The 27049-nt window shown below is 31.3% G+C and overlaps 1 protein-coding gene across 1 annotated transcript; it reads left to right on the top strand.

Moving 5' to 3' along the window:
- Positions 1-1598: 1598 nt before the first annotated feature.
- LOC130630100 (uncharacterized) lies at positions 1599-25281 on the top strand. Its single transcript, XM_057443498.1, has 23 exons — positions 1599-2746; positions 2859-3748; positions 3898-3949; positions 4437-5350; positions 5626-5701; positions 6746-7671; positions 8711-9184; positions 10120-10164; positions 10235-10274; positions 10361-10474; positions 11175-11387; positions 11578-12470; positions 13404-13455; positions 13557-14464; positions 14910-14943; positions 15172-16283; positions 17242-17284; positions 17747-18654; positions 19765-19807; positions 20027-20940; positions 21247-21319; positions 23245-24173; positions 24521-25281. The coding sequence occupies exons 1-23, from the start codon at positions 1928-1930 to the stop codon at positions 24999-25001; spliced, it is 10953 nt and encodes a 3650-aa protein (XP_057299481.1). The 5' UTR covers positions 1599-1927; the 3' UTR covers positions 25002-25281.
- The last annotated feature ends 1768 nt before the right edge of the window (positions 25282-27049 follow it).

The raw sequence follows: 27049 nt of genomic DNA on the forward strand, positions 1-27049 counted from the left end.
CGCCCTTTTCCCGGGTAATAAAGTCTTATGCTAAACATCGAGTTTCTTATGAAAAACACGCGGACACAGAAAGGTAGCTAATCAAATACAAGATTTTTATATTTAAGAATAAACCATATAAAAACGTTTGCGTTTCGTGGTGTAATTTAGGAACACGATAAACATCACTATTGGTTTCGCATGTGATTACTCCAGATTTTTTCGAAATTTACTGTTCTTGTAAAATATGTATCTTTAGTTCATGATGAAATGTTGTGATAATCAAAACATGTCTACTCTTGTCTTGTCTAATTTTTCACAGAGAAATTGCATTTGTACTTTTTTATTTACTTTATTATGCTGTTTTGTGAAGTCATTTATTTTTCAAGAATCACATATCACAGCGTAAAAGGGTAAAGATAAAACAGCTCTTATATATTTGCTCATGACATTTTAAATATTTTAGTGGCTAGTAAATCTTTAATTATTAAGTTAACAGAATTTCGTTTCTTTGCCCCATTGTACCAACAGCCCTGTTGCTTAGAAACAAGTTCTCACAGAACGAGTGCATGTTTTCTTAGAATGACATAGATATAGATGTATGTGGTGAACTGAATTATTTTTTTTTAAATCAAATTAAGCAGCAGCGTGTTGACATTAAAATTTAATGTTTATTGTTTAGATAATAAAGTGAATAAAAAAAATTAAAACATACACAAAAATCACAAGTAGCATGGAACCCACTAAACTAACTGAATTGTTGTGATGGTTACCCTGGAGACAGCGTTTCTGTAAATCATTTCTGGAGCGGTTGTATAAGTTGATGTTGACTTGGAGATGTTATTTTGACTTGGAGAATTATGTGCTTATGAAGGTTCATTAGTTTGTTAGTGTGCTTTCTTTTATAAGTTTATTATCTTGGAAAAGTTTATTATCTTGTAAAAGTGCGTTTTTTAAGAAATTTGTAAAGTGTGTTTGCTTGTAAAATTTTGTAAAAATGTAAAAGTTTATAGAAGTGAGTTTGCTTGTAAAAGATTGTAAAAGTGTGTTTGCTTGTAAAAGTTTGTAAAAGTGTGTTTGCTTGTAAAAGTTTATAGAAGTGTGTTTGCTTGTAAAAGTTTCTAAAAGTGTGTTTGCTTGTAAAAATTATAGAAGTGAGTTTGCTTGTAAAAGTTTGTAGAAGTGTGTATGCTTGTAAAAGTTTATAGAAGTCTGTTTGCTTGTAAAAGTTTATAGAAGTGTGTTTGCTTGTAAAAGTTTGTAGAAGTGTGTTTGCTTGTAAAAGTTTGTAGAAGTGTGTATGTTTGTAAAAGGTTATAGAGTGTGTTTGGTTGTAAAAGTTTGTAGAAGTGTGTTTGCTTGTAAAAGTTTGTAGAAGTGTGTTTGCTTGTAAAAGATTGTAGAAGTGTGTTTGCTTGTAAAAGTTTCTAAAAGTGAGTTTGCTTGTAAAAGTTTGTAGAAGTGTGTTTGCTTGTAAAAGTTTGTAAAAGTGTGTTTGCTTGTAAAAGTTTATAGAAGTGAGTTTGCTTGTAAAGGTTTGTAAAAGTGTGTTTGCTTGTAAAAGTTTATAGAAGTGTGTTTGCTTGTAAAAGTTTGTAAAAGTGTGTTTGCTTGTAAAAGTTTATAGAAGTGTGTTTGCTTGTAAAAGTTTGTAAAAGTGTGTTTGCTTGTAAAAGTTTATAGAAGTGAGTTTGCTTGTAAAGGTTTGTAAAAGTGTGTTTGCTTGTAAAAGTTTATAGAAGTGTATTTGCTTGTAAAAGGTTATAGAGTGTGTTTGCTTGTAAAAGTTTGTAAAAGTGTGTTTGCTTGTAAAAATTATAGAAGTGAGTTTTTAAATCATCCAATCTGGATTTGGTTATAATTTATAATTATTTTAGGACTGTTAACAAAATAAACGCAACTCCTCAGATTTACAAGATAGTTGTTGAAGTTAAGACAGGATCTAGCAATGGTTCAAACTGAGCAAAAAAAAGACGAAACTAAAGAAAGTGGTATGAAAAAGAAAGATGAAATCAAAAAAGGGGAAACCGAATCAAGTTCTACGAAGAAAAAAGATGAAACAAATTCAAGTTCTAAACAGAAAAAAGTTGAAACAAAGTCGAGTTCTGAACAGAAAAAAAATGAAACACAGTCGAGTTCTAAACAAAAAAACGATGACGCAAAGTCGAGTTCTGAAATAAAAAAAGATGAAACAAAGTCTAGTTCTAAACAGAACAAAGATGAAGCAAAGTCGAGTTCTGAACAGAAAAAAAATGAAACACAGTCGAGTTCTAAACAAAAAAAAGATGATGCAAAGTCGAGTTCTGAAATAAAAAAGGATGAAGCAAAGTCGAGTTCTGGACAAAAAAAAGATGAAACAAAGTCGAGTTCTGGACAGAAAAAAGATGAAACAAAGTCGAGTTCTGGACAGAAAAAAGATGACGCAAAGTCTAGTTCTGGACAGAAAAAAGATGTAACAAAGTCGAGTTCCGAACAGAAAAAAGATGAAACAAAGTCGAGTTCTGAACAGAAAAAAAATGAAACAAAGTCTAGTTCTGGACAGAAAAAAGATGAAACAAAGTCGAGTTCCGAACAGAAAAAAGATGAAACAAAGTCGAGTTCTGAACAGAAAAAAAATGACACAAAGTCGAGTTCTGAACAGAAAAAAGATGACGCAAAGTCGAGTTCTGAACAGAAAAAAGATGTATCCAAACCAAATTCTGAAATACAAAATAATGCAACTAAGTCAAACTCGGACGGAAGTAAACAAAACTCAACAACCTTAAAAGTGAGTACCATTTAAATTCTTAATTAGACTCGTTTAGACTTGTTTTTGACCAAGCGTTAAGTTTTAAAACTCAAAGAAAATCTGCAATAATGTTTTCCTTCTTTACCAATAGGAGAATATGAAAACTCTTTTGAAAGCTATCCAAGAAAAAGACGAAACATCAATTCAAAGCATGTTGAACAAGTTAGGCGTTGCAATAAATCAAGATTTTAAAGAAAGTGATAAAAAATTTCTTGAATCTCCACTTGTGAAAGCAGCATCAATCGATTGTCAAAGCACTTTAGACATGCTTATAAAACATGGAGCAGATGTCAACAAGCCAGCAATGGATGAACATGGTACCACACCACTATTCATGGCCGCTTCGTCAGGACATCTCAAGAATGTGAAAATACTAGTTGAGAACGGAGCTGATGCTAATCAAAAAATTAAAAATCAAGAATACACTGCACTTCATGTTGCAGCAAAAGTTGGAAACAATGACATAGTCAATTATTTACTTGATTGCAAAGTGGACGTCAACATTTGGGCACTTAATGGCTCGCCATTATTAAGGGCTGTGTTATATAATAAAGCAAGTACCGTGAAATTACTCTTGGATAGAGGTGCAGATATAAACAAACATGTAAAGGCAAATGGAACAGCTTTATGGCGAAGCGTATTTGAAAAAGATAAGGCAGTAATGTGTATTCTTTTAGAAAAAAAAGCTGATGTTAATCTGCAAAGTCAGTCAGACAATTCCACTCCTCTGTTCAGAGCTATTCGTTCAGATTGGAATGAAGGTGTAGAGATTCTTATTAAAAATAAAGCAGATGTAAACATATCCAGCGATGACATGACACCACTTTGTAGAGCTGTAAAAAATGGAAATGTTAAAAATGTTAAATTATTACTGGATAATGGTGCAGACGTAAATGGAGTTAGCACAAACAAGCAAACAGCAATGGACATGGCAATTGAATTGAAGTCGAAAAAAGAGATTGTTACTTTATTGCAGAAAAGGTAAACTCTATTGATCTGCTCAGAATTTTCTTCCTGGGTATTAAGAGTTTAATTTTTAACTTGATATTTTTTTAGCACATTACATTTGCTACAGAAATAAGCAAAACTGCTACCACAAATAACATTGTATTTTGAATCGACTATTTTAGTAAGGATGATTTCGCTCTCAAGATGTTGGACGACAAAGAAACAAAGATTTTAGTAAGTAAAAAAAATTCTCAAATCTAATTATTACGTCTCAAAATGAAAAGTACCAAAAGCAACAACAACAATAACAACAAAAGAAGATAAAAAAGAAGATAAAACATGAGATACATCTATATATCTGAAGTTGCAAAACTATTATTATAATTCATCACTTTTCTTACAATTTGAACACTATCAGCAGCTATTCATGAAAGAAATCTCTAAGTTTAAGATTATATGGTAGTGTAACATTATTAGCTACAAAATCCTAAAATGTTGTGGTAAATCTAACACATTTGCACATAAAAATATTTTATTTCACACATCAAAACAGTTTTACTTTTCTTCAAGGGAATTCAAGTAAATGTAAAACAATGCATTACAAAATAAAATACAGCATTTTATTAGTTTAACAATGAAAATAATCCATTGTAAAACTAATAGAAGTCATTTTCTGCCATTACTGTAACTCAAGACCAAAATTGTTCCATGTTCCCTTTAGGATAAAATGGAGTATCTGTTAAGCTGTATTGAAAGAAAAGATGCTGCATTGGTTAAACAATGGCTTGAAAAATCAGGCACACATGTTAATGATGATATTATGGGTAAAGACGACAACTATCTTCAACCACCCCTAAATAAAGCTGCCACTGTCGACAACCAAGAAATATTACCCATGCTTATAAAACACGGAGCATTGGTAAACAAAATAGCAAAAGATGAAGATGGCTATACCCCGCTTTACCTGGCAGCTTCGTATGGTTGTTTAGAAAATGTAAAAATACTATTGGAAAACAAGGCTGATGTTAATTTACAAATCAAATATTTAAAATATTCTCCTTTGCATGGAGCTGCAGGAAAAGGCCACACTGCTGTACTTAAATATTTATTACAGCAAAATCCAAATATAAATTCAATGGGCACACAAGGAACACCACTCTACAGAGCTGTGATATACAATAAATTCAGTTGTGCCAAAATACTCATAGACAACAAAGCCGATGTGAACATGCATGTGAAACAGTTTGGTACACCCTTATGGAGAAGTGTGGCAAAGCAAGATAAAATAAATCTTGGTCTTTTGCTAAGCAACGGTGGAGATATTAATTTGCAAAGTCAATCAGATAATTCAACGCCATTATTTAAAGCTGTAAATGCCAACTGGGAAGAAGGAGTTCAACTCTTATTAGAAAGAAAAGCTGATGTAAACAAATCTAATGACACCATGCCACCATTATGCAGAGCTGTGCGCAACAAAAACAAAAACATTGTACAGTTGTTGCTAAGTAATGGTGCTGATATAAATGCTTTAAGCAAAAGTAAACAAACTGCATTGAAAATGGCAGAAGAACTTAAAGTATCAAAAGAGATCATAGATCTACTGAAGCAAGAAGAAGCAAAATCTAAGTTAGAAGGGTAGGTTTTCATGTTGAAAGTTTTACAATCCAAATTTGAATTTCAAAGAAAATCATCACAAAAGGAATGCTAATTATCCTTGATTTAAAAAATGGCATCTAAGTTCTACCAGATATAAAATTTCAACCGTGTTACGAATATCCTGTTTTAATTATTCATTAGACTAGTATGCTGTCAAAATCGCTAGTACTCAACCACGTGGAATTCTTTTGAGTGCAGATTCACATTCTGACTTGTGATTTATTTACTTTAGCAATGTGATTTATTGACTTTAGCAATTCACAAGTATCACAAAGCATCGACGCAAAGGAAGATGAAAAACTGGAATTTACGACAAACAAAATTCTTTTTGTAAGTACATTATGTGTGAAACCACTTTGTAAATCACCTTCCTCTTAATATTGTTATCACTTCTGAACCTGATGCAACAACGTGCTTATAACCATCAATTCACGTGATCAAAACATACAGTAGACTCCCTGTCTATGGAATATTGTTTAACTTTAGCTTCTTTAAATCTCGAATATGCACCTTGTTGCCTTTTTGGAACTGTAAAATAATTTCTCCCTTTCTATTGAACAAATTTCCCGACTTCTTGCAGGTTCAAGATAACAAGAGTTTATTGTATTATCACCCCTGTTTCAAAAAACTGTCATTATTAGTCATTCTACCAGTAAAAAATTAATTTCTTAAAGTTAAACCAATTGCAGGTTCGAGATAACAAGAGTTTATTGTATTATCACCCCAGTTTTACAAAATTTCTTAAAGTTACCCCAATTATAAAATGATGCTTGGCCTATATTATTACAGCTAGTTGTTTATGTTTGACAAGACAAATTTTGTGAGTTAACATGAGCCTACATATGTACTCACATCGATGTGCAGATCCAAAGTTATTGGTCACTGGCAAAATATTAAAAGGCCTGAGACGAGAAAACAAAGTCGAGAAAGTGATAAAGGTGGCATCAGACTTGACAAAAACGTGGTGCAAATATTTGTTAGCACATTGGAGGAAAATCAGAATAAAAAAAATTAGATAACGTCCAAACCTGAGAACAGGTTAAGAAGCTGGAACACATTTTGGAAAAAGAAAAAAGGTCTTGCAAACGATTTAAGTTTGTAAAATTACCTGATTTTAAAACTGTTAATAAGGATATAAAATTTTCATTGGATTTTTTTCCTGACTATCTGATGAGTCACCTTGAAAATGACGTGATGTCATAACAAAATTTTTTGACTATCCTAAAACTAACCAAAACGATGAAAATTCGTCTTCTCCATCCCAAAACGATATGCTTTGAAAGTTATTACAAAAAAATGGAAGGAGGGGCTTTTGCATTAAAGGAAGATGCCAGTGAACTAACTCATCCTGAAAGTATGCTATTTACATTCTAGGAAGATATGAAGAAACTTGAAGCGTCCATTACTAGCAAAGACGTTTCGGCAGCAGAAACAATTGTTAAAAAGATCAAAAAAGATATCAACAAAAATATTAAAAGTGAAAGTGGTGATTACCTTCAACCTCCTCTTACTATAGCAGCATCTATAGAATGTGAAGAAATGTTACGTATGCTAATCAAATATGGTGCTAGTGTGAATAAGCATGCTGAGGATAGCAATGGCTTTACCCCTCTTTATAATGCAGCTAAGGCTAGCATTTTAAAAAATGTGAAAGTTCTGGTGGAAAATGGAGCTACTGTTAACAAGCAAATAAGGCATTTTAAATATTCACCTCTCCACACTGCTGCAGGACAATCAAACGAAGAAATTGTGAAATATCTCCTAGACAATGGCGCAGATGTCAACATTATGGGTGAACCAGGAACACCTTTGTACAAAGCTGTCTTATATAACAAACACAATAATGCTAAACTAATTCTTGACAAGGGTGCTGACATAAACAAACATGCAACTACATCAGGTACACCATTATGGAGAAGTGTGGCAGAAAAAGACAAAGAAATGATGACTCTTTTACTTGACTATAATGCTGATGTCAACATGCAAAGTCTGTCTGATAATTCAACAGCTCTCTTTAAAGCACTTTTATTAAACTGGGATGAGGGTGTGGAAATACTGCTTGAACGAAGTGCTGATCCTAACATAGCAAATAATCTAATGCCACCATTATGCAGAGCTGTACGGAATAAGAACAAAAATAACGTGAAGCTACTGCTTGAATATGGTGCAGATGTCAATGGTGTGAGTAAAAGCAGCCAAACTGCATTAGAGATGGTTGATTTAGTACTTGATTTGGAAGTAAAAGCAAGCATTATAAGTCTGCTAACCAACCCACCAGCTGCTAAAAAGAAAAAAGAGAGGTAAATTATTGAACTTTTTTGTCTGGCTTAAATAAGAGAATAAGAGACTCAGTGATTATTTGGTAGCTTTGTGATTAGAGCATTCACTTCTATTATAGAAGGCCATGGGTTTAATCCCTGACAGAGACTATTTAAGTTTGGATTGATCCTCTCAGCATAAGGACAGGATTAACATCTTAAATAGTTGTGTAGATCTGAATTTGTCATGCTTGTGCAGCATTCTTTAGTTATCAGTCCTTGTAATCATGAATTTAAAATTCCCATTAAAGTGCATAACAAATAGCCAAAGTACAATCTAATCCATAAGTAAATATGTCAAAAACAACCATTTGTGACTTCAGTTAGAGTTTTCTAGAAACCAAATTAAAATTATTCTTTAGTAAACCTTAATTAAATGATGGCAAGTTGATTTCGAATGGTGTAATATAACTATTAGCTACTCTATTGCTATAAGTAAATTTGGCCTAATATTTATTACGCCAAATTTATTTTATATACTTTATTTGGAGAAACTTTTGCGAATCCAAAAACTCGCGAAATTTTTTGGCTAAATTTTCGCGAATCTACAAATTAAAAAATTTCCGCGAGATAAACTTTCGCGAAATCTGAATTTAGAAAGTTTTGGCGAGATAAACTTTCGCGATTCTTGATTTTTTATGTTTTTATAAAAAAGTGGCCTATATTTCTTATGATAGAAAAGTTTTTTTAACGATGTAATTTTCTTTTTAATGGTATGTAAAACAGATCAAACACATTTACAGGCTTGTACTACAACAAAATAAGTTGACTCAGTTTTCTAGCCATGGACTTTTTGGCCAATTTATAGATGAATCATAATATTTTCGTTTATATTATTACTATGGCTTGTCAATGAAATAATGTGATATTAGATAAGATAATCGTTATGGCTACACATGGATACATTTTTCGGACAATGGAATTTTTGAAACGCCTACTACAACAAAATAAGTTGACTCAGTTTTCTAGCCATGGACTTTTGGCAAATTAATATCTATTGTGATTAAATTGTTTAATTTAGAATTGAGAAATCTGAGAATTCTGAATTGGTTAGAATGGCAACAATAAGTCCTGTAAATGGAAGTGATGTTGAAAAGAAAGATGTCATGTTATCGTATCAATGGGACCATCAGAAAGAAGTTATAAAAATAAAGAACTATTTGGAAAATACAGGTAAACTAAAAGTCTGGATGGACATACAAGATATGCATGGAGGAATGAACGCTCGAATGGCTGAGGCTGTAGATAATTCCACAGTCATTGTTTTTTGCATGAGCGAAGCATATGCAAATTCACGTAATTGCAGAAAAGAATACCGTTATGCTGATTTCCAAGCAAAAGATATTATTCCAATTAAGATGGAGACAAACTTCTCGCCAACCATAGTACCTGAGCTTTCCATAATAATATGTAATCAACTTTACTATGATTTCGGAAGTGACGAAAAGTTACAAAAAGAACTTCCAAATTTATTGAATGCTATCAAAAAGTTTTTGTGAAGACTAACTAAAAATGCTGTTCTACCAAAGATTCATTAATATATAGTTGTATACAAGTGTTGTATTTTGTTATAATTGCAATTATTAACATTGTGAAAATTATTAACTTTAGTTTCTTGTACACTAATATTCTTGTTTTTAGTTCACTTTTTTTGAACACTATCTATGCATCAGTTTTTTTTCCCTGTACGGATAATTTGGGACCGCCCCCAAACAAAATAGGGTTTCCCGATGCCGGGTCAATCCAGGGTTGATGATGTAATGTAAATATTTTTACTATGACTTTCAAGGACATGAATTATCAGATAACCAACCTTAAAAATTGCTAAATGTCCTTAGAAATTGGCTGCGAAAAACAACGTAGAATAAAAAGGTAGCTGTTCTTCTATAACTTTCCAATGTTACAAAATACCAATGGTGTTGTACACTGTAGTAACTTTAATTCATAAAAGTGCAAACTTCTGATGTGTATTGACATAACATGTTTTGGCAGTTTGATATTTCTATGAGGGGATAAGAATTCTAAAGAAAAGGTAAAGCCTTCATTGTTATATATGGTACATTTTAGAATTCAGAAAAAGTGCCTTGAACACCAGAAGTTGTAGTCCAAGGTTTTTAAGTGGCAAAAAAGCATTAAAGCTGAAATCCACCTCAATCCTTTAACACATTGGTTAAGGTGCACACATCAAACTGCTCAATATTGCAGAATATTAAAGAGCAGTTTTGCGTTCCCTGTTTGTTTCAAAAGTCAAAATTATTTTTAATCTTTGCAAACGCTGAAAGCACCGCAGTGCATAATATTGTAATTATCACCAATGAGTTTGCTTAAATCACTGCCATTTTCAATATAAGCATGTATTTCTATTTCCAGTGAATATTGTGCTATTCTCACGCACAACTGAAATTAATGGGGACTTTCACCTTTGAGCAGGCAGTTTTACAGAATGAAAGCTGGATATGATCAATCATATCAAAGGTATTGAAATGACATTTCAATGATAGATTACTTAACCATATTTGCTTTTTGCGTCTGTTTTTCTAATCAGCAATTTTAAAAAGGGAAAAAGGGGGGAAACTTATAACCAAGTAAATAGAGTTTTTAGAAAAAACATTTTGGCAAAATATTTTGGCAATATTTTGTATTTTGTATTTGGTATTATTTTTCTTCTTAGTTATGGTATATAACTCAACTTGCATTTTTGAACATAAAAAAGAATAGTAGTGGGCAAAAAACCCAAAGAATCTGGAAATGTGAAAAATTGGAACAATGGACTAACACCCAAACTGTTTGAATAAAAACACCTGTGAAATTTTCGTATCTGTATCATAATTAAAGCAAAATAATCTTATTTTTAAATTTTATGATTATTGATCTGAGCAATTTTAAAAGCACATTAGAAAATTTGAATTTGCCACATTTTATGCCCTCCTCATAACCTAAAACCTGTCCCGCAAAAAGACAATTAAGTAAAGGCCTATCTATACTAATAAGAATATGCCATTCTATAAAAGTGATTTTACATCTCTGGATAAAATTTACTTATTTATTAAAAGTGAAAATAGTTTATAGAATAGATCATAGCATTAAAACACCTATACCTCACTAAAATATTAAATATCTTTAAAACTGAATGATTGTTGCTCAGATACAAAAAATGAATATATGGAAAGAAACATCATCAGGGGTGAACTGAAGTGCTTCATCAAATATTTATACATGTTGCCTAGGAAAGAAATGTTTTTTTTTCATGTTAATTAATAACTAATTAATGACTTCTGAAGCATTATCAACATAAAAAATTGAACATTTACTGGCTTGCAAAAATTTGTTAAAACGTTTGCAAAATTAAATCACTATCACCACACAGGCTGACATTTGATTTGTGGGTATATTTGAAGAAAAAATAATGTGTGGGTCTGTCATTAAATTATATTTTTGTTTGTTTAAACATAATCTTTTTGTCACAATTTACGCAAGATAATTAGAAATTACAACAAGATCTAACAATGGCTCAAATAGATGAGAAAAATGATGCAGCTGACCTTAATTCTAAGCAAAAAACTGATGAAAATAAATCAAACTTAGAACAAAAAAACATTGCGCAGAATGAGATCAAGGCTAACTCTGAGCAAAAAAATGATCCAATTAAATCAAGTACAGATGAAAGCAAAAAAAATCCTAGTACAACAGCATTAAAGGTAAATCCCTTATTTATTTTTTTAATACAAATTATGAGATAACAATGTAATAAGATTGTAAGAATGTTTAATGTCATTTTAAACTTCAAGAAAAAGTTTAAATTTGAAACTTTGAGGAATACATATTAGTAAGTATCATAAATGCACTATACCTAAAAATTATGTATTTCTTTTTGTTTTTTAACAATAGGGATATATGAGGGCACTTTTAAAAGCCATAAACAAAAAAGATGAAACAACAATTCAAAACATGTTAAACAAGTTAGGCGGTGCAATAAATCAAGATTTTAAAGAAAGTGATAAAAAATTTCTTGAATCTCCACTTGTGAAAGCCGCATCAATCGATTGTCAAAGCACTTTAGACATGCTTATAAAACATGGAGCAGATGTCAACAAGCCAGCAATGGATGAACATGGCACCACACCACTATTCATGGCGGCTTCAACAGGACATCTCAAAAATTTGAAAATACTAGTTGAGAACGGAGCTGATGTAAATCAAAAAATCAAAAATGAGGAATACTCTGCACTTCATGCTGCAGCAAAAATTGGAAACAATGACATAATTAATTATTTACTTGACAACAAGACAGATGTCAACATAATGGCAGCTAATGGAACATCTTTATCAAGAGCAGTGTTACACAACAAAGCAAGCACAGTTAAATTACTTCTAGATAGAGGTGCAGATGTTAACAAACACGTAAAACAATGTGTCACTCCTCTGTGGCGAAGTGCAAATGAAAAAGATAAAGCAGTGATGTGTATTCTTTTGGAAAGAAATGCTGACGTAAATCTGCAAAGTCAGTCAGACAATTCCACTCCTCTGTTCAGGGCTATTCGTTCAGATTGGAATGAGGGTGCAGAGATTCTTATTAAAAATAAAGCAGATGTAAACATATCCAGTGATGACATGTCACCACTTTGTAGAGCTGTAAAAAATGGAAATGCTAAAATGATTAATTTATTATTGGATAATGACGCTGACGTTAAAGCAGTTAGCAAAAGCAAACAAACAGCGATAGATATGGCGAAGGAAATGAAGTCAAACAAAAACATCATAGACTTATTTTTAAAGAAAAGGTAATTTTTTATCTTTGTAGCTTTTATGGTGAGACTGTGCCTGATTTAGAATTAATTTTATAATTACTTTACAGTAGAAAAAAACATATCTTTTTTTAAAAAAATGAATATCTCACTTAAAAGTTCCAAGAATATTTGTTAGCAGATACGTAGCAGAAAATTTAAACGTGTTTATTTATTTGGAAATGGTTACATGTTACATATTTTTATGTTTATGTGACTAACATTTAAAAAGTGTTATCGCTTATAAAAATACACTGTATGACAGACAAAGGGAATTATAATTATATTTTCTTGTCTGTTAAACATTAACTATCAAAATGTTCTGTTTTTTCAAAACTTATAATTTATTATTTTTGCAGAAAGTTTATTATTTCTTAAACATGATAGTTTATTAGGAACTGTTTTGAGAGATCCTTTTCGCATCATTGGAATAAGAATTATGAAAAGACAAACTGAAATAATATCTTCAATAATATCTTTAATCATTATTATTGTCTACTTCACTTGCATTATGCCTTTTTAATAAAATGAACAACAACCAAACAGTTTCATGATGAGAAATAAATAATTACTTGTGTAAGTAGATTCTTCTATGACATCTTGCATAAATAAAGTTAAAAATAACGGTTAGTAAAATCTACACTAACAAACAACAGAAAAAATGTCAAAAAAACATCATAGAATTAAATCATGATTGTGACCTTCAAATTCAATTCAATTTTTGAAATTAGCGTGGGATTAAATATAAAAAAATTATCTAAAAAATTTTAAATTGCGTACAATTTTTTTACTTGGGTGGCAGGCATTTAAGCCCAACAAGTCTGTTATATTTTCTGTCTGATGATACACACATTTTTATATTCTTTAGAGACCATCAAATCCAACACAATATATTTTGTTGTTAATTATAATTACTTGATTTTATTCCAGTAAGAAAGACGCTGATCTAAGAATGTTAGATGACGAAGAAACAAAAATGTGTGTAAGTGACATTAGTTAAAACAACAAAAAACAGGGCAGTTAAAATTCAAGATATATATCAGCAGATAGAGGTTCTTTTTTAATGTTTAATGTTCAATTTAGGAGAAAATGGAATGTCTTTTGAAATATATCGAAAGTAACGATGTTATTATGGTTAGAAAGTGGCTTGAAAAACTTAGCAAACATGTTAACGATGAAATCATTGGTAAAGATAAAAAATATCTTAAACCACCACTACACAAAGCTATCATAAAAAACAACAATGAAATACTATCCATGCTTGTACACAATGGTGCGCTGGTAAACAAACAAGATGATGCTGGTAATACTCCACTTTACCTAGCAGCTTTGTGTGGACATTTGGAAAATGTAAAAATACTGGTTGAAAACAAGGCTGACGTTGATTTACAAATTAAACAAAAAGAAGATTCTCCTTTACATATAGCTGTGGGTAGAGGACACACTACTATAATTGAATATTTGTTAAAACAAGGTGCAGACATTAATTTAATGAATACAGAAGGAACACCACTTTATTTAGCTGTTGATTCAAATAGAATGAGTTGTGTTAAATTACTCATAGACAACAACGCTGACGTGAACATGTATGTGGAAATGTGTGGTACACCATTATGGAGAGGTGTGGCAAAAAAAGATAAGAATGTTATTGAACTTTTACTAAATAATGAGGCGGATGTTGATTTGCAAAAAGAAAGAGACAACTCAACACCATTATATAAAGCTGTAGATCTCAAATGGGAAGAAGGAGTTAAATTACTAATAGCAAACGCAGCTGACATCAATATATCTAACAACGACTATCCACCATTATCCAGAGCAGTGCTAAATAAAAGCAAAAACATTGTAGAGTTATTGCTCAGTAATGGTGCAGACATAAATGCTTTAAGTAAATCCAACCTAACTGCATTGCAGCTAGCAATTAAATGTAAAGCACCAAAGGAGATCATAGATCTACTAAAGCAGTATGAAGTGAAAGCTAATTTAGCACGGTATGTTTTTTTGCTAAGGTTTTGAGAAGTAAACTTAGTTTTTAAGGAAAATTATTAAGATACTTAAAGAAGCTTAAAATGAATTAGGATTACAGTATACGTGTTATAATAATAGATTTAAAAAGTACAGATAACACCTTTCAAGGTTAACTAAGGCGTAATCTTTATGGACATACTTACTGTCTGTCTGTGAGCCAATTTAAAAAACTGGGGGTTTTCAACTTAAAATGCTATTGTAAACGCATTTAAAATCAGAGTACTAATTACTTCATACAGAGAGGTGGGAAAGGATGCACAATATAGCAATGCCTGAAATATTAACACGGGGGATTCCTATGAAATTTGCCACAAGTTAATGACTGGTTTCTTATTTAAAGATTAAAGAAAAAACACACTTATACAATTTAGTGACACAGAACTAGTATTTTTAATAACATTTCTTTAGGATTGATTTGGATGACAAATCAACAGCAATATCAGTGAGTAATATAACATTTGTACATGGGAATCTTTTAAAGTTAATAATAAAAAGGAGATATAAAAAACAAACAACAAAACAGACCATATCCCACCCCTTTTTACTTTTTGTTTATTTACCTACCTGTTATTTATCTTGATGATTTTACCATTCTTTAGTTCTGAATGTTTTTTTTACAAAAATTTATTTTTTTCTTAAACGTTAAAACAATGATAAACTTTTAATTTAGGAAAAAATGGAGTATCTGTTAAGTTGTATTGAACTAAATGATACTGCAAGGGTTAAGATATGGCTTGCAAAGTTGAGTGCACACATCAATGATGATGTGCTTGATAAAAATAAGAGACATCTCCAGCCACCACTACACAAAGCTAGCAAAAAAAACAACCAAGAAATATTATCCATGCTTATAAATCATGGTGCATTGGTAAACAAATTAGAAAAGGATAAAGACGGCTATACCCCGCTTTACCTAGCAGTTCATTGTGGCCATTTAGAAAATGTAAAGATACTAGTTAAAAACAAGGCCGAGGTTAATTTGCAAATAAAATCTAAACAAGATGCTCCTTTACATGCAGCTGCAAGAAATGGTCACACTGATGTACTCAATTATCTATTACAACAAAATGCAGACGTTAATGTGATGAATACTGAAGGAACATCACTCTACACAGCTGTTGATTCAGACCAAATCAGCTGTGTCAAGATATTGCTGGACAACAATGCTGATATCAACAAGTATGTGAAACAGTTTAGCACACCATTATGCAGGAGCGTAGCAAAAAAGAAAAAGATGATCACAGACCTTCTACTAACTAACGGTGCTAATATTAATTTGCAAAGTCAAAGGGATAACTCGACACCTTTATACACTGCAGTTGAAGTGAAATGGGAAGAAGGAGTTAAATTATTGATAGAAAAAAAAGCTGACGTAAACCTATTTAATAACCTCAGGCCACCATTATGTAGAGCTGTGCAACTGAAAAACAAAAACATTATACAGTTGTTGCTGAGTAATGGAGCAGATATTAATTTGCCAAATCTTCAAAATAATTCAACTTCACTATATACTGCAGTGGAAGAAGGTTGGGAAGAAGGAGTTCGACTACTAATAGAGCAAAAAGCTGACGTCAACATAACTAACAACGACTATCCACCATTATCCAGAGCAGTGCTATATAAAAGCAAAAACATAGTGGAGTTATTGCTCAATAATGGTGCAGACGTAAATGCTTTAAGTAAATCCAACCTAACTTCAATGGAGCTAGCAATTAAATATAAAGCACCAAAGGAGATCATAGATCTACTAAAGCGGTATGAAGTGAAAGCTAATTTAGCACGGTATGTATTTATTACTAAGGGGTTTTAAGTAAAATTATCAGGGTATAAATGAAAACTATAACTGAAGTTCGCATTCTCTTAAAGTTATTTTTTAATAAGTATATTACTAATGAGTAAAAGAAATGTAAGATTGTTATTAATTAAAACTTATTTCAATTAAACTAAAATGACTGCTGTAATAAAAATCCTGAAGAAGGAAATGGCTAAAACTATAAATGGCTGCCCATACTTATTAGTCATATTTTGAATTCAAAATTACTGATTCTATATACCTTGAACAGGCGTAACACTCAAATTGAGTGAAACACCATAACTTATTCTACAAAAGTTATTATTGTTTAATTTACAGACTTGATTTTAATGAAAGAGGCATAATAAAACAAAAAGGTTTTAAAAGTTTAAAACATTAAAAATATTGCTTGTATTAGTGGCCAAATAAATTATACGTTTAAGTTATAAGAATGGTTTGTTTTGAAGCAGATCTTTTACCCCAGTTACTGAGAAATAAATGAGTAAAACTTCTCTGGTGTCTAAAAACTTTGTAATCTACTCGCCACACGTCTGTCTGTGAGCCGAAATAGTAGCTGGGAGTAGTATCATGCGAATGCCTGTAGATTTTTGACATGCTAACAACTTGTAGCTGTTAATTGGCCCCTTTATCTGTGTTGGAGAGGAAGGTTACAGAGTATTTGTACATATTTTTCATGCGTCCTTAACTTTTAACAATTATAATTACTTAACTATTATAATCACAACCATGCGAAGTACTGTTTAACTTGTAGGACATTTTCTATAAACAGTATTTTGAGCTACATGCGATGTAAAAATTGAATTTTTGTATAATCAAATCTATTTCCATAGAAATTCTTTTGTGGTAAATAAAATAATTAATTTCTCTGTTACTTAATAGTAATCAAATGAACAAAAACGTATTTTAAATATTAACCTTTTTATACAGGATTGACATGGCAATGTTAGATGACAAAGAAACAAAAATACTGGTAAGAAAAAACAGAAATAAAACTTTCAAAAACATGAATGAGTAGAGATCTGATTTGACCATTGAAATTTGTAAGATACACACTGCCTTTTCGACACAAGCATGAACAGCATTTTCACATGTTTGGTTTTACAGCCCTGAAAGTTTTACAGTCAAGTGGGGAAAAAATAAAGCATAAGAAAGGAACTTAGTTAGTTTTTGTGTTTTTCAAAACACTGTAAAAAAATAGTTATAGAGTTGAAATATGTTTACAGTAATTTTATATAAAATTAATAACCACAAGACTATGGAGAGGATAAAACAGTTGTTGATACATTTACCCATCAGTATAATACTTTCCTACAACTAACTAATATTTCAAACAAATTTTTCATTGATTCCAATTTAATTTTTAATTATAAATAGCCTTAACCACAAATATTTTATCTTTAAACAACAACTCAGGATTCTTTTGAAAATTTAGGATAAAATGGAATACTTGTTAAACTGTATTGAAGCAAATGATACTGCAAGGGTTAAGATATGGCTTGCAAAGTTGAGTGCACACATCAATGATGATGTTGTTGGTAAAGATGGTAATTACCTTCCACCACCTTTAAATAAATCTGCCATCAACCAAGAAATATTACTCATGCTTGTAAATCATGGGGCATTGGTAAACAAAGTAGCAAAGGATAAAGATGGCTATACCCCGCTTTACCTAGCAGTTTATTGTGGCCATTTAGAAAATGTAAAGATACTAGTTAAAAACAAGGCCGAGGTTAATTTGCAAATAAAATCTAAACAAGATGCTCCTTTACATGCAGCTGCAAGAAATGGTCACACTGATGTACTTAATTATCTATTACAACAAAATGCAGACGTTAATGTGATGAATACTGAAGGAACACCACTCGACACAGCTGTGAATTTAAACAAAATCAGTTGTGTCAAGATACTCCTAGCCAACAATGCTGATGTGAACATGCATGTGAAACAGTTTGGTACACCATTATTAAAAAGTGTTGTTAAAAAAAATAAAACCATTGTTAATCTTCTGCTAATCAACAGTGTTAATATTAATTTGCAAAGCGGAGAAGACAACTCCACACCGTTATCCAAAGCTGTGCATTTAAATTGGGAGGAAGGTGTTAAATTATTACTTGCAAAAACAGCAGACGTTAACATATCTGACAACACCATGCCACCATTATGTAGAGCGGTGCACAACAAAAACAAAACCACTGTGCAGTTGTTGCTAAATAATGGTGCAGATATAAACGCTTTAAGTAAAAGTGAGCAAACTGCATTGCAAATGGCGGAGAAACTTCAAGTATCAAAAGAGATCATAGATCTACTGAAGCAGTATGAAGCAAAATCTAACTTAGCAAGGTACATGTTTTTAGCACTGACATATTAGATTAGTTTAATACTTCTAAATTTTAAAAAAACTGTCTAACATTATAGCTATTAAACTGCTAAACAAGAAAAAGTTATATTTTATCAGTCTATAACCCATTTTTCTATGGTTGAAATGGTTGAGGCAACAGGTTTTACCTGGTGTCAGTTTTTGCAACTGCTATACCTCTACGTCAGCAACCAAAATTAAATCTGATACTGCTTGTTCCTTAAACAAAACAGGATGTTGTTGTTTTTGTTTGTAATATTTTGTAAGATTAAACACTAGTTGATAAAGCGTGTGAAAAATTCCACTTATGCAGGATAACAATGGAAAAAAACAACATTTATATTTTAATGACATCAGCAAATTACCAGTCCATATATGAGAAAAAAATATAGAAAATTGTTAACACGTTTCCTTTATTGTGTGGAGCTGGAAACTTTGATGAAGAAAATGTATAGGATCATGTGCTTTAGACAAACGTTTAAGAAAAAATAACGGTTTAACAATTTTGCTGACATTAGCACAGTTCCCCTAAAGTACAAAAAAAGTCCCCTAAAAAATCCTATATCCGTTGGCTTCATTGTATAGATCTTGAAATGCTGATAAAGATAATGTATAGGATCATTTAATTTTGACAAACGGTTACGTAAACATTGTGGTTAAAGGTTTTTAATGACGTCATCAACTTGTCTATTCCAAGACGGATTCAAGTACCCAGGTTTGGAAAACTTACCCAATTCGTCCTAAGTGGTCTCTAATTACCCACACAATAAAAAATGACTGACATCACCACATCAATCATTTCCAATTTTTTGGCCTCAAAGTTTTAGGTGCACTGTAATAGCTCTTTTATATTAAATATAAAATAAATATGAGATATTGACGTTAAAGTAGTGTTATTGATGTCACAACATTTAACATTTGAGACATGACTTTTTCGGCAACGTCAAAGGAAATAAACATATCCACTTTGCCTGTTACAGACAGACAGACACACACATACAGTTTTTCTAATATTATATAGATCTTTCACTACCTTTCTATTTACTTCTCAGAAAAGACGTAATTCATTCCTTTCTTTTTCAAACGTTATACAGGATTGATTTGGCAATGTTGGATGACAAAGAAACAAAAATGTCGGTGAGTGACATGTATCAGAATTAAAACATACTAAGAAACTTATTAAAGGGTTTTTTAAATTGAACATTTTTTTTGGAATTTATTAGATAGATATTTATCTGCTGTTTTGTAAATAATATGTTACCCATGTGTTTGTCTTAAGTCCCATGTTTCTGTTTATAAAAAATATTTTTTGTGGAAAAGAAATAGTGTATTAAAAATAGCGTATGTTTACTTTAGGATAAAATGGACTACCTGTTGAAAAGCATTGAAGGAAATGATGTTTCCAGAGTTAAAACATGGCTTGAAAAATTGAGTGCACACATTAATGATGATACTATGGGTAAAGACAACAACTATCTTCAACCACCATTACATAAAGCTGCCACTGTCAACAACCAAGAAATACTATCCATGCTAATAAAACATGGAGCATTTGTAGACAAATTAGCAAAAGATGAAGATGGCCATACTCCGCTTTATCTAGCAGCCTCATATGGTTGTTTAGAAAATGTAAAAATACTATTAGAACACAAGGCTGATGTTAATTTACAAATCAAATATCTAAAATACTCTCCTTTGCATGGAGCTGCAGGAAAAGGCCACACTGATGTACTCAAATATTTAATACAGCAAAATGCAAATATTAATTTAATGGGCACACAAGGAACACCACTCTACAGAGCTGTCATATACAACAAATGCAGTTGCGCCAAAATACTCATAGATAACAAAGCCGATGTGAACATGCATGTGAGACAATTTGGTACACCCTTATGGAGAAGTGTGGCAAAGAAAGAGAAGAGTAACCTTAGTCTTTTGCTCAACAATGGTGCAAATATTAATTGGCAAGGTGGGGCAGACAACTCAACATCATTATTCCAAGCTGTGAATTTAAACTGGGAGGAAGGAGTTAAATTATTATTGGAAAAAAAAGCTGATGTAAATATATCCAATAACGTCATGCCATCATTATGCAGAGCTGTGCAAAACAAAAACAAAAACATTGTACAGTTGTTGCTAAAAAACGGTGCAGATATAAACGCCTTAAGCAAAAGTAAACAAACTGCATTGAACATGGCGGAAGAGCTTAAAGTATCAAAAGAGATCATAGACCAACTGAAGCAAGAAGAATTATTATCTAAATTAACCAGGTACAGCTAAAATTTAAATATTAACAATGCCACATGCTAACAGCAGACATTAAGAACATTATGTCCAAAAAAAAAAGTAAAAGAAACTGCTGATTTAAGCAATTAAACAATGCTACTTTCCTAAAAAGGTATGATGTAAGTGATCTAATAGCTTTAAAACAAATGATACTTACGTGGGTTTGCCAACAAAAAAGGTTTTCTACATTAGCTATATTATAATACCCATATGCGCCTGTCTGTCACGCAAAAAGGTAACCGCAGTAGCGAGACACACGAAATGCGTTTATTAACCTTATTATCTTTTAGTCAACCATCAAACAACACAGATGCAAAAAAAGTAGAAAAGACGTCGGAGTTTACAACAAATAAGATTCTCGTTGTATGTATCTGATCAATTTTTTATTATCAAATGTCTAAGAAGGAAATAAAAAAATTTAAGTGACTTACCTTAAGATTAATTTATCATATCGATTCAAAAATGTCCATGAGTAAAACTATATCAAGTGCAAATCACGCATTTTTCAAAATTTAAAGGAAATTCAGGGATTAGTACAAATGACTTTTTAAAACACCTTTTTTTAGTTTTAACATGTTTTGCTACTTCCTAATGTAATTCTCAGGTTACAAAGTTTTGAAAAGCGTAATACATATATACTGGAAATAGCAATGCAACTTTACACTCCTAGAAAAACAATTTCACTTCTTTTCATTATGTTTTTTTCAGCATTTACTCTGTCTAGATCTAATCAAAATTCCTCACTTTTTTATTACATATGAATTTCCATGATATTTGGCCAACCCTTCAACTGGAAGTTTTTAGCTGTTTTAAAGAGAACGAGCCTGTTGACTAAAAAATATTAACAGTTTACTATTCCATACCCAATTTTTAAAATAAGATAATGCTATATAATGCTATATTGAAGAAGAACTACTTTGTTTATCACTATCATACTGCCAAGCAGTGAGCGGGATTCGATCAGTGGTCCCCAGAACTGGGAGCCGCAGACGAAACCACTACACTACGTGCGGCAATATGTTAGTGATGAACTCAGATAGTTTATCCGGATGGTGTGTATACATATAGGTGAATATTTGTCATAGCACATCCGTATTTCTTTCTCAACAGAGAATGCTTCACCCCGATCAGATCTCTGATCATGACGGGCGAGTATAATGCGTGTAAGTTACTTACACGCATTACTATTTTTATTACTACTTTACTACTATAATTACTACTTGGCAGTATGTTAGTGATGAACAAAGTAGTTCTTCTTCAATATGACTTACACGCATTATACTCGCCCGTCATGATCAGAGGTCTGATCGGGGTGAAGCATTCTCTGTTGAGAATGAAATACGGATGTGCTATGATAAATATTCACCTATAAGATAATGCTAATAGACAAATAATTGTAGTTACATGCAATTATTCTTGCATTTATCAACAATATTATCGTAATAGTCAAAACATAGTAATAACTTCCTACAACTTCGTTTCAAGAATAATCGTTTCAATTTGTATAATTTTTTTTGAAACGATCTTTATACGAATTTAAAACGATTTTAAAATATTTTGTTGCAAAAAAAATTGTTTCAAATTTATTCTAAATAGTTTCAAATTAGTTTAAAATCGTTTCGCATTTGTTTCATAATCGTCTCACAATATCAACATCAATTTGTTTCAACAGTTTGTTAAATTCGTTTCAGTTCAATTTGTTTCAAAATCGCTTAACATTTAACACCATCATTATTATTATTATTATTATGTTTATCACACGTACGGACTTCTAAAGAAATTTTACTATAAAATTATTTAAAATAGCTATATACATCGATCTACGATGTTTTAGCTTCCTACGATCCTGTTTTTACAATGTTTTTATCAATTTTAAACTTAGAGTTTAAAATAAAAATTTAATCCTTTACAATCGTTTCAAATCGTTTCACCTTCATTTCATGAAACAATCTGTAAACGATTTTATAAAATGATGATACGATTTCGAAACGATCATTTTCGTTTTAATTTGTATTAAATGTGAAACGATTGTGGAGGCGATCCCTTATTGATAACATTAACATGGAAAATGAAGGGAATATCTGGAAAATAAGTGTTAAAAAATAATCGTCATTATAGTAAATAATTGTACTAACTATCAACTGAAAAGAAGATGTAAATTTATTATATTCTATGATGATGTCAAAAAACTTAAAACATTTATTAGTAGCAAGGATGTTTCAAAAGCAGAAAATATCCTTAAGAAAATTGGAAAAAATATCAACAAAAATATGCTATTTATATTCTAGGAAGATATGAAGAAACTTGAAGCATCCATTACTAGCAAAGACGTTTCATCAGCAGAAACAATTGTTAAAAAGATCAAAAAAGATATCAACAAAAATATTAAAAGTGAAAGTGGTGATTACCTTCAACCTCCTCTTACTATAGCAGCATCTATAGAATGTGAAGAAATGTTACGTATGCTAATCAAATATGGTGCTAGTGTAAATAAGCATGCTGAGGATAACAATGGCTTTACCCCTCTTTATAAAGCAGCTAAGGCTAGCATTTTAAAAAATGTAAAAGTCCTTGTGGAGAAAGGAGCTACAGTCAACAAGCAAATTAATTATTTTAAATATTCCACTCTTCACGCTGCTGCAGGAAAAGTAAATGAAGAGATAGTAAAGTATCTGCTAGATAATGGTGCAGATATTAACATTATGGGTGAACAAGGAACCCCTTTATACAGAGCTGTCTTGTATAATAAGTATAATCATGCTAAACTGATCCTCGACAAGGGTGCTGACATAAACAAGCATGCAACTACATCAGGTACACCATTATGGAGAAGTGTGGCAGAAAAAGACAAAGCAATGATGACTCTTTTACTTGACTATAATGCTGATGTCGACATGCAAAGTCAGTCGGATAATTCAACAGCTCTCTTTAAAGCAGTTTCGTCAAATTGGGAAGAAGGCGTGGAAATACTCCTTGAACGAAACGCTGATCCTAACATAGCAAATAATCTGATGCCACCATTATGTGCAGCTGTGCGAAATAAGAATGATAAAGTTGTCAAATTATTGCTTGAGTATGGCGCAGACCGCAATGGTGGTAGTCAAAACAAACAAACTCCATTACAAATGGCAGATTTAATACCTGATGTAGAGGTAAAAACAAACATTTTAGGCATACTTAACAACCCACCAGTGGTCAAGAAAAAAAGAAAGCACAGGTAGGTTCATTTTCTGCTTGATACACTAAGCTGCGTAGACAATTTTAGTAAACATTATTTCTATTGTTCGTTGATAAATTCACCTTGTTAGAGAGGCAAAGATTTGAAGAAATTAAACTTTGATATCAGCAATGACACTTTTTTATCAAAAAATTTCATCCCTGCAAAATATACTGCCTTAAAATAGCTTCACCCCACTTTATTTTTCAACAGGATACCACTATGCTTAAGCATGCTAATTAGACCACCTAAAACAAAAACTTGCAGGGTCCTGAACATTCAACCTGATGACACAAAATGTTTTTACATTCACAAAGTTATTGTCAATCTAAATATTACGTTTTTAGTATTGAGAAAATAACCGAAACATCAGAACTGGTTAGAATGGCAACAAAAAGTCCTGTAAATGGAAGTGATGTTGAAAAGAAAGATGTCATGTTATCGTATCAATGGAACCATCAGAAAGAAGTTATAGAAATAAAGAACTATTTGGAAAATACTGGGAAACTGAAAGTCTGGATGGACATTCAAGATATGCATGGTGGAATGAACGCTCGAATGGCAGAAGCTGTAGATAATTCCACAGTCATTGTTTTTTGCATGAGCGAGGCATATGCAAATTCACGTAATTGCAGAAAAGAATACCGTTATGCTGATTTCCAAGCAAAAGATATTATTCCAATTAAGATGGAAACAAGCTTTTCGCCAACTTTGGTACCCGAGCTTTCCATTATAATATGTAATCAACTTTACTACGATTTTGGAAGTGATGAAAAGTTAAAGAAGGAACTTCCAAATTTATTAAATGCTATCAAAAAGTTGTTGTAAGGATAAATATGACACTGAATAAAAACCTAGATAAAATATGATTAGATCAGCAGAAAATAAATGTAAAAGTTTTTTGTTGTAGATAAAAACAACTGTTGCTCCAAATAAAAAAATGTCCCAGGTGCTTAGTCATTTTTTAGGCTAATAGTTGTATAGTGAGACAGAATGGCCACTCCTTGAAAATAGGGATTTAAGAAGAAATTTTATAAAAATATCTAGTTAAAAATTAATATATATAGTTGAAAAAAATATAAAATATAGCATTTAAATTAGTATAAAATCATGCTTAGACTATATAAACATACTTAAAAGCACTTGTAGTCCAGAAACTCAAAAAATTTAACAAGGATTAATTTAAGAATTGTATATCTGATTACCTAAAGGGAATTAATATTTGCAGGAATTAATTTTCACAATTTGGTCAATTTTGCGAAAAAAATAATTTTGATGAAATTTGGATATTTCACAAAATTTCTCACAAAACTCAGATCTCATGAAAATAAATTTCCTTTAGGTATTTCTTACATAATTTTTTAAGTGTATTTAGTTGTATTGTAACTTATAAAGCTAACGAAAGTTAGCTGAGTTCTTGAAACCAATTTTTAACATAAAACAAATATATATTTCAGTTCTAAGTTTTTTTAAAAAAAACACATTACCATTCTGATCAACATGAATCTCATCAACAAAAAAAAATATAAAAGGTGGCATACCTTCATTTCTGTTTGCTAATATTATTCGTGGCATTAAACTCTCCTGAGCATAGTTGCGAACTTGATCTCTAGAAGATAGGTATTTAAAACTTATAGCAGGATGTCCAGATAATAGGAGCTGGCAAATGAAAATTTTTGATTAGGTTGTTACAATTTCTCTGTAACGAGTTGAGCAATTAAGGATAGATTCTAATTGAACATAGCGTGTAGAGAAAACTGGATTACACACTTTGTAGATTTAGACCCATTTTATTTCTGTTTGTTTTAAAAACATTTTCCAGCATATTGAAAAGTTAACAATGTATCTTATATCTAACAATGTGTATTTTACTCTTACCTAAATAACAGAGCAATAAGTAAGATACAAGTACTGTTCTAATAACCTACAACTAGCATCTTATTATGCCTACCTGCCCATCCTTATGATCCCCAAAATTATACGTTTTACAAAAAAAGTCTTGATACCTAACACCCAAAGCTAATAAAGTTCACAATTTGCTAATTTTAAGGGATTTTGTCACTTCTCATTTCATAAAAGAAAACTTGACATACCTGACCATTATTTCATCTTCATTTAAACAGCTCTCCAAGTTCAATGGATCTTCCCAATTAAATTTAGCTGAAAATAAGTTGTTTTGTTTAGCAAATTAAAAATATACAATTTGATGTATTTGAAACAACATCAGTACAGACTGGCACTTCTCAAAAAGAAAAAATGTGTTGTGTGTGGTTTCTTTTTTTAAATGTTTACTCGCAATGTGGACAGAGTTGTGTGTGGTTTCTTTTTTTAAATGTTTACTCACAATGTAGGCAGGGTTCTGCTGTGTCTGTGTTGAGATCCCACATAATAAAACTTTTAAATTCGTAATTAAGGAAAAATATTCAAATCCAAAGAGGAAAACAACTGCTATAAATATTGGGCAGAGGTTCATCTGTGCTTTTTAGTACCAAAACTGTTAAATTTTCAACTCACGATGCATTTTAAACTGACATTAACAAAATGTTTGTTAGTATGTTGGAGGAAGATTGGAATAATAAAATTTGGATGACCTCATTTATTTCTAAACCTAAATAAAAAGTTGGCAGGAGTTGGAACAAGAAAAAGTCTTACTTGATAAAAGCATGACAGTTTATAATATAACTTTGCAACCGCTAAAAATATATTTTTAAAAAAACACATTGTTTTTGTCTGATTTTTTGCTGACCACATTCATTTCATTACACTTGGTGTTTTGAGTCACGTTTCTTTTTTTAGAGTGCTAAGAAATTAGCAAATGATTCTGCTAAAAATTACACAGGATAAGGTAAAAAATCATTCCAAAGGGTAACACATGC

The sequence above is a fragment of the Hydractinia symbiolongicarpus genome, chromosome 2 (assembly GCF_029227915.1).
Source record: "Hydractinia symbiolongicarpus strain clone_291-10 chromosome 2, HSymV2.1, whole genome shotgun sequence".
Taxonomy (NCBI): Eukaryota; Metazoa; Cnidaria; class Hydrozoa; order Anthoathecata; family Hydractiniidae; genus Hydractinia; species Hydractinia symbiolongicarpus.

What these genes read in the sequence shown, in the direction of transcription:
- LOC130630100 (XM_057443498.1), top strand. Translation starts at nt 1,928, where the DNA reads ATGGTTCAAACTGAGCAAAAAAAAGACGAAACTAAAGAAAGTGGTATG. An exon ending in GTTACTTTATTGCAGAAAAG is followed by an intron (nt 3,749 to 3,897) that starts GTAAACTCTATT and finishes CGACTATTTTAG; the next exon opens with TAAGGATGATTTCGCTCTCA. An exon ending in GCAAAATCTAAGTTAGAAGG is followed by an intron (nt 5,351 to 5,625) that starts GTAGGTTTTCAT and finishes TATTGACTTTAG; the next exon opens with CAATTCACAAGTATCACAAA.